This window comes from Oncorhynchus keta, chromosome 36 (assembly GCF_023373465.1).
Source record: "Oncorhynchus keta strain PuntledgeMale-10-30-2019 chromosome 36, Oket_V2, whole genome shotgun sequence".
Lineage (NCBI taxonomy): Eukaryota > Metazoa > Chordata > Actinopteri > Salmoniformes > Salmonidae > Oncorhynchus > Oncorhynchus keta.
This window is the reverse complement of record NC_068456.1, coordinates 28,207,694-28,220,193: the sequence shown is the minus strand read 5'-3', so window position 1 is coordinate 28,220,193 and position 12,500 is coordinate 28,207,694. Positions and strand designations below refer to the sequence as shown.

General features: G+C 42.0%; 1 protein-coding gene across 4 annotated transcripts in view; it reads right to left on the bottom strand.

Moving 5' to 3' along the window:
• The window catches only part of LOC118380482 (methylcytosine dioxygenase tet3-A-like), a 115,416-nt gene that overhangs the window by 54,252 nt on the left and 48,664 nt on the right, over nt 1–12,500 (bottom strand). The window contains exons 1-2 of one of the 4 annotated variants that reach the window (XM_052498761.1): nt 719–4,262; nt 117–167 (exon numbers count right to left, since the gene is read on the bottom strand). The exons of 2 other annotated variants lie outside the window; for them this stretch is intronic. In XM_052498761.1, coding sequence (XP_052354721.1) covers nt 117–167; nt 719–760 — 93 coding nt within the window. In that variant the 5' untranslated portion in view covers nt 761–4,262. Of the gene's footprint in view, nt 1–116; nt 168–718; nt 4,263–12,500 lie in introns of those variants that run through there. One more of the 4 variants, XM_052498759.1, reaches the window with a different exon arrangement.

The window sequence follows — 12,500 nt, the reverse complement described above, 5'->3', positions numbered from 1 at the left end:
CTCTGAGGAACAGCAGGTGCAGACACATGACTGTAAAAGAAATGAGAGAGAAAGAAAGAAGGACACAGAAGGACCCTTGCACTACCATGGCTAAAAAAGAGAAGGGTGTCTGTTACCGTGGAAACTGGTTTCTTTAATGCTGGTTTGGCCACGTCCTTGCACCCCACCTGGAAACACAACCCCACCCCACACAACACACACACACACAGATATATACACAGATATACACACAACACACACACACACACACACACACACACACACACACACACACACACACACACACACACACACACACACACACACACACACACACACACACACACACACACACACACACACACACACACACACACACACACACACGTCGTTCGTGATTTAGAGGTTGCACAGCCCAACACAAATAGTAATAGTAACAATCAACTCTACTTGTATCAAGTCTTTCATACAATGTTTGTATTCTCATAGTTGTATCCTGAAACTGTTTCCAAATACAAACACAGTACACAAAACACAGCTAAACAGCAGAGATAGTCATCATAATAATAATACATTCCACTGTAAAGCACCTTTCATACAGTACATTGTTTGTATCCTGGCATCCTGAAACCAGCAGCCCAACAGCCAGGGCTCGTCTCCTGCTAGGCTACTGTACTGTATCACTATCTGTCTGGAGCTAGACAATAGACTCCAGGGCTAACGGCTCAGGCAGCTTTACCTTGTCTGTCCTCAGAGACTGAGCCTCCAGTTTGGGTAGCATTATATTCCTACAAGGTACCGGTGGCCATCTTGATTTGCTTTGCTCCCCTCAGCCTCTAGATAGAAGTATAGCTGACTACTACTACATCAGTCTCTGAGAGGAGAGCTGAGCTCTCTACTACCATCGCCAGAGCAGAGAGAGGCTGCCTGCCTGCCTGCAAGACAGACGCTGTGTCGAGAACAGTTGCTGCTGCCGCAGACACGCACACATGCACACACATAAACACACAGACATACACACACAGACATACACACACAGACATACACACACAGACACACGCTCACACTGCATGCCTCTCGCAGACGCAGACTGAGCCCCGTCAGCCAATGGGGTGAGGGCGTTAGCGGCTTGTAAATGATCTCCCATGCCTAGTCCCTCCTAAACAAAGAAGCTGCTATGTAGGCTTTTACCCTAGCCCCTACACATGCGGAGAAACACGCAAACTGTGGACCGGACTATCCACACGCATCGGACTGGAGCTGAGGACAGACAGTTCTGAGCTGGGTCTGGCTGTGATAATAACCCTTTAAATGCCATTCACACACTGGGTGTAGTAAACAAGTTATTTAAAGAGCTGTTTGTAAATGGCTAATACAACATGATGGAATAGTTTATTAATTAAATGAGGCCTAATGCATGTATTCTATTCTATTCATATGGTGGTGGAAAGGATCAACGTTAGACAGAAAATCGAATTACCCTGAGATGACATCGCATGAGAGACCAGTACATATCCCTGGATTAATTGTTTTGCATCTTAATGAACCCTGACTGTAATGCAAAGCACACACCCCTGTCTGTCTAGCATCAGTCACAGCTCCAACGATTCCTCCAAGTCACCTGATATCAGTTCAAACTGCAAACACTTGTTTGTCCGAGCCTCTGTAGTCTCCTTATGCTTGCTTTTTATCAACTCTGTCATAAAGCTGTGAGAAAGCGTCTTTGTTAAAAAAAAAAATTCAAAGTATTTGTTTTATAACGATATTATCTAAAAAAATATATTATCTAAACTGTGTTTTCTGGCTGTGATTTCTCTAAACTTTTACTTCTCCAACCAATATACACAAAACATGACAGAATCGACCCTAAACCATAACATGACATAATCTAATCCACCCTAAACCATAACATGACAGAATCTAATCCACCCTAAACCATAACATGACAGAATCTCATCCACCCTAAACCATAACATGACAGAATCTAATCCACCCTAAACCATAACATGACAGAATCTAATCCTCCCTAAACCATAACATGACAGAATCTAATCCTCCCTAAACCATAACATGACATAATCTAATCCTCCCTAAACCATAACATGACATAATCTAATCCTCCCTAAACCATAACATGACAGAATCTAATCCTCCCTAAACCATAACATGACATAATCTAATCCTCCCTAAACCATAACATGACATAATCTAATCCTCCCTAAACCACAACATGACATAATCTAATCCTCCCTAAACCACAACATGACAGAATCTAATCCTCCCTAAACTATAACATGACATAATCTAATCCTCAACATGACATAATCTAATCCACCCTAAACCACAACATGACATAATCTAATCCTCCCTAAACCATAACATGACATAATCTAATCCTCCCTAAACCATAACATGACAGAATCTAATCCTCCCTAAACCACAACATGACATAATCTAATCCACCCTAAACCATAACATGACATAATCTAATCCTCCCTAAACCACAACATGACATAATCTAATCCTCCCTAAACCACAACATGACATAATCTAATCCACCCTAAACCACAACATGACATAATCTAATCCTCCCTAAACCACAACATGACATAATCTAATCCACCCTAAACCATAACATGACATAATCTAATCCTCCCTAAACCACAACATGACATAATCTAATCCTCCCTAAACCACAACATGACAGAATCTAATCCTCCCTAAACCATAACATGACAGAATCTAATCCTCCCTAAACCACAACATGACAGAATCTAAACCTCCCTAAACCACAACATGACAGAATCTAATCCTCCCTAAACCATAACATGACATAATCTAATCCTCCCTAAACCATAACATGACAGAATCTAATCCTCCCTAAACCACAACATGACATAATCTAATCCTCCCTAAACCATAACATGACATAATCTAATCCTCCCTAAACCATAACATGACATAATCTAATCCTCCCTAAACCATAACATGACAGAATCTAATCCTCCCTAAACCATAACATGACAGAATCTAATCCACCCTAAACCATAACATGACATAATCTAATCCTCCCTAAACCACAACATGACATAATCTGATCCTCCCTAAACTATAACATGACATAATCTAATCCTCCCTAAACCATAACATGACAGAATCTAATCCTCCCTAAACCATAACATGACATAATCTAATCCTCAACATGACATAATCTAATCCTCCCTAAACCATAACATGACAGAATCTAATCCTCCCTAAACCATAACATGACATAATCTAATCCTCAACATGACATAATCTAATCCTCCCTAAACCATAACATGACATAATCTAATCCTCAACATGACAGAATCTAATCCACCCTAAACCATAACATGACATAATCTAATCCTCCCTAAACCACAACATGACATAATCTAATCCTCCCTAAACCACAACATGACATAATCTAATCCTCCCTAAACCATAACATGACATAATCTAATCCTCCCTAAACCATAACATGACATAATCTAATCCTCCCTAAACCATAACATGACATAATCTAATCCTCCCTAAACCATAACATGACATAATCTAATCCTCCCTAAACCATAACATGACATAATCTAATCCTCCCTAAACCATAACATGACATAATCTAATCCACCCTAAACCATAACATGACATAATCTAATCCTCCCTAAACCATAACATGACATAATCTAATCCTCCCTAAACCATAACATGACATAATCTAATCCTCCCTAAACCATAACATGACATAATCTAATCCTCCCTAAACCATAACATGACATAATCTAATCCACCCTAAACCATAACATGACATAATCTAATCCTCCCTAAACCATAACATGACATAATCTAATCCTCCCTAAACCATAACACACTTTTCATGCTTGTTCGTGTTCATTAGACACCATACGGAAGAAAACGGACTGAAACAAGTAGGGACAAGCTGCACTTGTACAATGAGCCCTCATTTTTGTTTTCCATTGCAAAATGTTTTCATGTGTTTTCTGTTGCATATCATAAAGAACATGACCCAGCAGTGTGAAACGCCAAAGACAGTCAGGTGGTTGACTTCATTTCTAGAAGTGTAGCAGCAGCACACTGTGGTTCAGCTCCTGCAACTCTCTACTTCCTGGTCTACAGGATTAGTGGCACATATAGGGCCTATATGGGATCAATATTATGCCACAAGTATTCACAAATGTATATCACCAATTCACAAATGTAAATCTCCAATCCACAAATGTAAATCTCCAATCCACAAATGTAAATCTCCAATCCACAAATGTAAATCTCCAATCCACAAATGTAAATCTCCAATCCTCAAATGTAAATCTCCAATCCACAAATGTAAATCTCCAATCCACAAATGTAAATCACCAATCCACAAATGTATATCACCAATTCACAAATGTAAATCTCCAATCCACAAATGTAAATCTCCAATCCACAAATGTAAATCTCCAATCCACAAATGTAAATCTCCAATCCACAAATGTATATCACCAATCCTCAAATGTAAATCTCCAATCCTCAAATGTAAATCACCAATCCTCAAATGTAAATCACCAATCCACAAATGTATATCACCAATCCACAAATGTATATCACCAATCCACAAATGTAAATCTCCAATCCACAAATGTAAATCTCCAATCCACAAATGTAAATCTCCAATCCACAAATGTAAATCACCAATCCTCAAATGTAAATCACCAATCCACAAATGTAAATCACCAATCCTCAAATGTAAATCTCCAATCCTCAAATGTAAATCACCAATCCTCAAATGTAAATCACCAATCCACAAATGTATATCACCAATTCACAAATGTAAATCTCCAATCCACAAATGTAAATCTCCAATCCACAAATGTATATCACCAATCCACAAATTTAAATCTCCAAACCACAAATGTAAATCTCCAATCCTCAAATGTAAATCACCAATCCTCAAATGTAAATCACCAATCCTTAAATGTAAATCACCAATCCTCAAATGTAAATCACCAATCCTCAAATGTAAATCACCAATCCACAAATGTAAATCACCAATCCACAAATGTAAATCACCAATCCACAAATGTAAATCACCAATCCTCAAATGTAAATCACCAATCCTCAAATGTAAATCACCAATCCTCAAATGTAAATCACCAATCCTCAAATGTAAATCACCAATCCACAAATGTAAATCACCAATCCACAAATGTAAATCACCAATCCACAAATGTAAATCACCAATCCACAAATGTAAATCACCAATCCTCAAATGTAAATCACCAATCCACAAATGTAAATCACCAATCCTCAAATGTAAATCACCAATCCTCAAATGTAAATCACCAATCCTCAAATGTAAATCACCAATCCTCAAATGTAAATCACCAATCCACAAATGTAAATCACCAATCCACAAATGTAAATCACCAATCCACAAATGTAAATCACCAATCCTCAAATGTAAATCACCAATCCACAAATGTAAATCACCAATCCACAAATGTAAATCACCAATCCTCAAATGTAAATCACCAATCCTCAAATGTAAATCACCAATCCTCAAATGTAAATCACCAATCCACAAATGTAAATCACCAATCCTCAAATGTAAATCACCAATCCTCAAATGTAAATCACCAATCCTCAAATGTAAATCACCAATCCACAAATGTAAATCACCAATCCACAAATGTAAATCACCAATCCACAAATGTAAATCACCAATCCACAAATGTAAATCACCAATCCTCAAATGTAAATCACCAATCCTCAAATGTAAATCACCAATCCTCAAATGTAAATCACCAATCCTCAAATGTAAATCACCAATCCTCAAATGTAAATCACCAATCCACAAATGTAAATCACCAATCCTCAAATGTAAATCTCCAATCCACAAATGTAAATCACCAATCCACAAATGTAAATCACCAATCCTCAAATGTAAATCACCAATCCTCAAATGTAAATCTCCAATCCACAAATGTAAATCACCAATCCACAAATGTAAATCACCAATCCTCAAATGTAAATCTCCAATCCTCAAATGTAAATCACCAATCCTCAAATGTAAATCACCAATCCTCAAATGTAAATCACCAATCCACAAATGTAAATCACCAATCCACAAATGTAAATCACCAATCCACAAATGTAAATCACCAATCCACAAATGTAAATCACCAATCCACAAATGTAAATCACCAATCCTCAAATGTAAATCACCAATCCTCAAATGTAAATCACCAATCCTCAAATGTAAATCACCAATCCACAAATGTAAATCACCAATCCACAAATGTAAATCACCAATCCTCAAATGTAAATCACCAATCCACAAATGTAAATCACCAATCCACAAATGTATATCACCAATTCACAAATGTAAATCTCCAATCCACAAATGTAAATCTCCAATCCACAAATGTAAATCTCCAATCCACAAATGTAAATCTCCAATCCACAAATGTATATCACCAATCCTCAAATGTAAATCTCCAATCCTCAAATGTAAATCACCAATCCTCAAATGTAAATCACCAATCCTCAAATGTATATCACCAATTCACAAATGTAAATCACCAATCCACAAATGTAAATCACCAATCCACAAATGTAAATCACCAATCCACAAATGTAAATCACCAATCCTCAAATGTAAATCACCAATCCTCAAATGTAAATCACCAATCCTCAAATGTAAATCACCAATCCTCAAATGTAAATCACCAATCCACAAATGTAAATCACCAATCCACAAATGTAAATCACCAATCCACAAATGTAAATCACCAATCCACAAATGTAAATCACCAATCCTCAAATGTAAATCACCAATCCACAAATGTAAATCACCAATCCTCAAATGTAAATCACCAATCCTCAAATGTAAATCACCAATCCACAAATGTAAATCACCAATCCTCAAATGTAAATCACCAATCCACAAATGTAAATCACCAATCCACAAATGTAAATCACCAATCCACAAATGTAAATCACCAATCCTCAAATGTAAATCACCAATCCACAAATGTAAATCACCAATCCACAAATGTAAATCACCAATCCTCAAATGTAAATCACCAATCCACAAATGTAAATCACCAATCCTCAAATGTAAATCACCAATCCACAAATGTAAATCACCAATCCTCAAATGTAAATCACCAATCCTCAAATGTAAATCACCAATCCTCAAATGTAAATCACCAATCCACAAATGTAAATCACCAATCCTCAAATGTAAATCACCAATCCACAAATGTAAATCACCAATCCACAAATGTAAATCACCAATCCTCAAATGTAAATCACCAATCCTCAAATGTAAATCACCAATCCTCAAATGTAAATCACCAATCCACAAATGTAAATCACCAATCCACAAATGTAAATCACCAATCCTCAAATGTAAATCACCAATCCACAAATGTAAATCACCAATCCACAAATGTAAATCTCCAATCCACAAATGTAAATCACCAATCCTCAACTTTAAATCACCAATCCACAAATGTAAATCACCAATCCTCAAATGTAAATCACCAATCCACAAATGTAAATCACCAATCCACAAATGTAAATCACCAATCCACAAATGTAAATCACCAATCCACAAATGTAAATCACCAATCCTCAAATGTAAATCACCAATCCTCAAATGTAAATCACCAATCCTCAAATGTAAATCACCAATCCACAAATGTAAATCACCAATCCTCAAATGTAAATCTCCAATCCACAAATGTAAATCACCAATCCTCAAATGTAAATCACCAATCCTCAAATGTAAATCACCAATCCACAAATGTAAATCACCAATCCACAAATGTAAATCACCAATCCTCAAATGTAAATCACCAATCCACAAATGTAAATCACCAATCCACAAATGTAAATCACCAATCCACAAATGTAAATCACCAATCCACAAATGTAAATCACCAATCCTCAACTTTAAATCACCAATCCACAAATGTAAATCACCAATCCTCAAATGTAAATCACCAATCCACAAATGTAAATCACCAATCCACAAATGTAAATCACTTTCCACAAATGCAATTCCCTATCCACAAACAAACACCTTTTGATTTGTATTTGTAAATCGAGGGCCTTAAGTAAAATGACTGCCATAATGGTTTGCACATAGGAGAGATATGCACAAACATGACCTGCAACTCCATATTGGGAAGCGCTTAGGTCACCTGACTTTTGGCAGGGATTTGAAGACAAGAAAAAGACAAATAGTTATCACGTAAAGAAAGCGATTTGTATTTATAGAAGTTCCAAAATAATAAAGACATTTCAAATGTCATATAATGTCTTTATACAGTGTTGTAGAGATGTGCAAATAGTTAAAGTACAAAAGGGAAAATAAATAAACATAAATATGGGTTGTATTTACAATGGTGTTGGTTCTTCACTGGTTGCCCTATTCTTGTGGCAACAGGTCACAAATCTTGCTGCTGTGATGGCACACTGTGGTATTTCACCCAGTAGATATGGGAGTTTATCAAAATTGGGTTTGTTTTTGAATTCTTTGTGGATTTGTGTAATCTAATATGGTCATACATTTGGCTGAAGGTTAGGAAGTGCAGCTCAGTTTCCACCTCATTTTGTGGGCAGTGTGCACATAGCCTGTCTTCTCTTGAGAGCCAGTTCTGCCTACGGCGGCTTTTCTCAATAGCAAGGCTATGCTCACTGAGTCTGTACATAGTCAGTTTTCCTTAAGTTTGGGTCAGTCACAGTGGTCAGGTATTCCGCCACTGTCTCTCTCTCTCTCTCGCTTTCTCTCTCTCTCTCTCTCTCTCTCTCTCTCTCTCTCTCTCTCTCTCTCTCTCTCTCTCTCTCTCTCTCTCTCTCTCTTTCTCTCTCTCAATTCAATTCAAAGGGCTTTATTGGCATGGGAAACATATGTTTACATTGCCAAAGCAATCTCTCTCATTTCTATCCATCTCTCTCTTCTTTTCAAGTTCAATTTCAATTTAAAGGGCTTTATTGGCATGGGAAACATATGTTTCTCTCTCACTCAGATCCTCCTCTTTTCTCTCTTTCACTCTCTCCCAGAAACTTCTCTTCCTTTCCCCTCACTTTCTCAGCCCCTTCTATCCTCCCTCTGTCCTCTCTAAAGACGACCATGTGGTGTCGGCCTCTCTCCTCTCTAAAGACGACCATGTGGTATCGGCCTCTGTCCTCTCTAAAGACGACCATGTGGTATCGGCCTCTCTCCTCTCTAAAGAAGACCATGTGGTATCGGCCTCTCTCCTCTCTAAAGAAGACCATGTGGTGTCGGCCTCTCTCCTCTCTGAAGACGGCCATGTGGTGTCGGCCTCTCCCTCTCTAAAGGTGACCATGTGGTGTCGGCCTCTCTCCTCTCTAAAGAAGACCAAGTGGTGTCGGCCTCTCTCCTCTCTAAAGGTGACCATGTGGTGTCGGCCTCTCTCCTCTCTAAAGAAGACCATGTGGTATCGGCCTCTCTCCTCTCTAAAGAAGACCATGTGGTATCGGCCTCTCTCCTCTCTAAAGACGGCCATGTGGTGTCGGCCTCTCTCCTCTCTAAAGACGACCATGTGGTGTCGGCCTCTCTCCTCTCTAAAGAAGGCCATGTGGTGTCAGCCTCTCTCCTCTCTAAAGACGACCATGTGGTGTCGGCCTCTCTCCTCTCTAAAGACGGCCATGTGGTGTCGGCCTCTCTCCTCTCTAAAGACGACCATGTGGTGTCGGCCTCTCTCCTCTCTAAAGACGACCATGTGGTGTCGGCCTCTCTCCTCTCTAAAGACGACCATGTGGTGTCGGCCTCTCTCCTCTCTAAAGAAGACCATGTGGTGTCGGCCTCTCTCTCTCTCTAAAGACGACCATGTGGTGTCGGCCTCTCTCCTCTCTAAAGACGACCATGTGGTGTCGGCCTCTCTCCTCTCTAAAGAAGACCATGTGGTGTCGGCCTCTGTCCTCTCTAAAGACGACCATGTGGTGTCGGCCTCTCTCCTCTCTAAAGACGACCATGTGGTATCGGCCTCTCTCCTCTCTAAAGACGACCATGTGGTATCGGCCTCTCTCCTCTCTAAAGACGACCATGTGGTATCGGCCTCTCTCCTCTCTAAAGAAGACCATGTGGTGTCGGCCTCTCTCCTCTCTGAAGACGACCATGTGGTGTCGGCCTCTCTCCTCTCTAAAGACGACCATGTGGTGTCGGCCTCTCTCCTCTCTAAAGACGACCATGTGGTGTCGGCCTCTCTCCTCTCTAAAGACGACCATGTGGTGTCGGCCTCTCTCCTCTCTAAAGACGACCATGTGGTGTCGGCCTCTCTCCTCTCTAAAGACGACCATGTGGTGTCCTCTCTAAAGCCTCTCTCCTCTCTAAAGACGACCATGTGGTGTCGGCCTCTCTCCTCTCTAAAGACGACCATGTGGTGTCGGCCTCTCTCCTCTCTAAAGACGACCATGTGGTGTCGGCCTCTCTCCTCTCTAAAGACGACCATGTGGTGTCGGCCTCTCTCCTCTCTAAAGACGGCCATGTGGTGTCGGCCTCTCTCCTCTCTAAAGACGTCCATGTGGTGTCGGCCTCTCTCCTCTCTAAAGACGACCATGTGGTGTCGGCCTCTCTCCTCTCTAAAGACGACCATGTGGTGTCGGCCTCTCTCCTCTCTAAAGACGACCATGTGGTGTCGGCCTCTCTCCTCTCTAAAGACGACCATGTGGTGTCGGCCTCTCTCCTCTCTAAAGACGACCATGTGGTGTCGGCCTCTCTCCTCTCTAAAGACGACCATGTGGTGTCGGCCTCTCTCCTCTCTAAAGACGACCATGTGGTGTCGGCCTCTCTCCTCTCTAAAGACGACCATGTGGTGTCGGCCTCTCTCCTCTCTAAAGACGACCATGTGGTGTCGGCCTCTCTCCTCTCTAAAGACGACCATGTGGTGTCGGCCTCTCTCCTCTCTAAAGACGACCATGTGGTGTCGGCCTCTCTCCTCTCTAAAGACGACCATGTGGTGTCGGCCTCTCTCCTCTCTAAAGACGACCATGTGGTGTCGGCCTCTCTCCTCTCTAAAGACGACCATGTGGTGTCGGCCTCTCTCCTCTCTAAAGACGACCATGTGGTGTCGGCCTCTCTCCTCTCTAAAGACGACCATGTGGTGTCGGCCTCTCTCCTCTCTAAAGACGACCATGTGGTGTCGGCCTCTCTCCTCTCTAAAGACGACCATGTGGTGTCGGCCTCTCTCCTCTCTAAAGACGACCATGTGGTGTCGGCCTCTCTCCTCTCTAAAGACGGCCATGTGGTGTCGGCCTCTCTCCTCTCTAAAGACGGCCATGTGGTGTCGGCCTCTCTCCTCTCTAAAGACGACCATGTGGTGTCGGCCTCTCTCCTCTCTAAAGACGACCATGTGGTGTCGGCCTCTCTCCTCTCTAAAGACGACCATGTGGTGTCGGCCTCTCTCCTCTCTAAAGACGACCATGTGGTGTCGGCCTCTCTCCTCTCTAAAGACGACCATGTGGTGTCGGCCTCTCTCCTCTCTAAAGACGACCATGTGGTGTCGGCCTCTCTCCTCTCTAAAGACGACCATGTGGTGTCGGCCTCTCTCCTCTCTAAAGACGACCATGTGGTGTCGGCCTCTCTCCTCTCTAAAGACGACCATGTGGTGTCGGCCTCTCTCCTCTCTAAAGACGAACATGTGGTGTCGGCCTCTCTCCTCTCTAAAGACGACCATGTGGCGTCGGCCTCTCTCCTCTCTAAAGACGACCATGTGGCGTCGGCCTCTCTCCTCTCTAAAGACGACCATGTGGCGTCGGCCTCTCTCCTCTCTAAAGAAGACCATGTGGTGTCGGCCTCTCTCCTCTCTAAAGACGACCATGTGGTGTCGGCCTCTCTCCTCTCTAAAGACGACCATGTGGTGTCGGCCTCTCTCCTCTCTAAAGACGACCATGTGGTGTCGGCCTCTCTCCTCTCTAAAGACGACCATGTGGTGTCGGCCTCTCTCCTCTCTAAAGACGACCATGTGGTGTCGGCCTCTCTCCTCTCTAAAGACGACCATGTGGTGTCGGCCTCTCTCCTCTCTAAAGACGACCATGTGGTGTCGGCCTCTCTCCTCTCTAAAGACGACCATGTGGTGTCGGCCTCTCTCCTCTCTAAAGACGACCATGTGGTGTCGGCCTCTCTCCTCTCTAAAGACGACCATGTGGTGTCGGCCTCTCTCCTCTCTAAAGACGACCATGTGGTGTCGGCCTCTCTCCTCTCTAAAGACGACCATGTGGTGTCGGCCTCTCTCCTCTCTAAAGACGACCATGTGGTGTCGGCCTCTCTCCTCTCTAAAGACGACCATGTGGTGTCGGCCTCTCTCCTCTCTAAAGACGACCATGTGGTGTCGGCCTCTCTCCTCTCTAAAGACGACCATGTGGTGTCGGCCTCTCTCCTCTCTAAAGACGACCATGTGGTGTCGGCCTCTCTCCTCTCTAAAGACGACCATGTGGTGTCGGCCTCTCTCCTCTCTAAAGACGACCATGTGGTG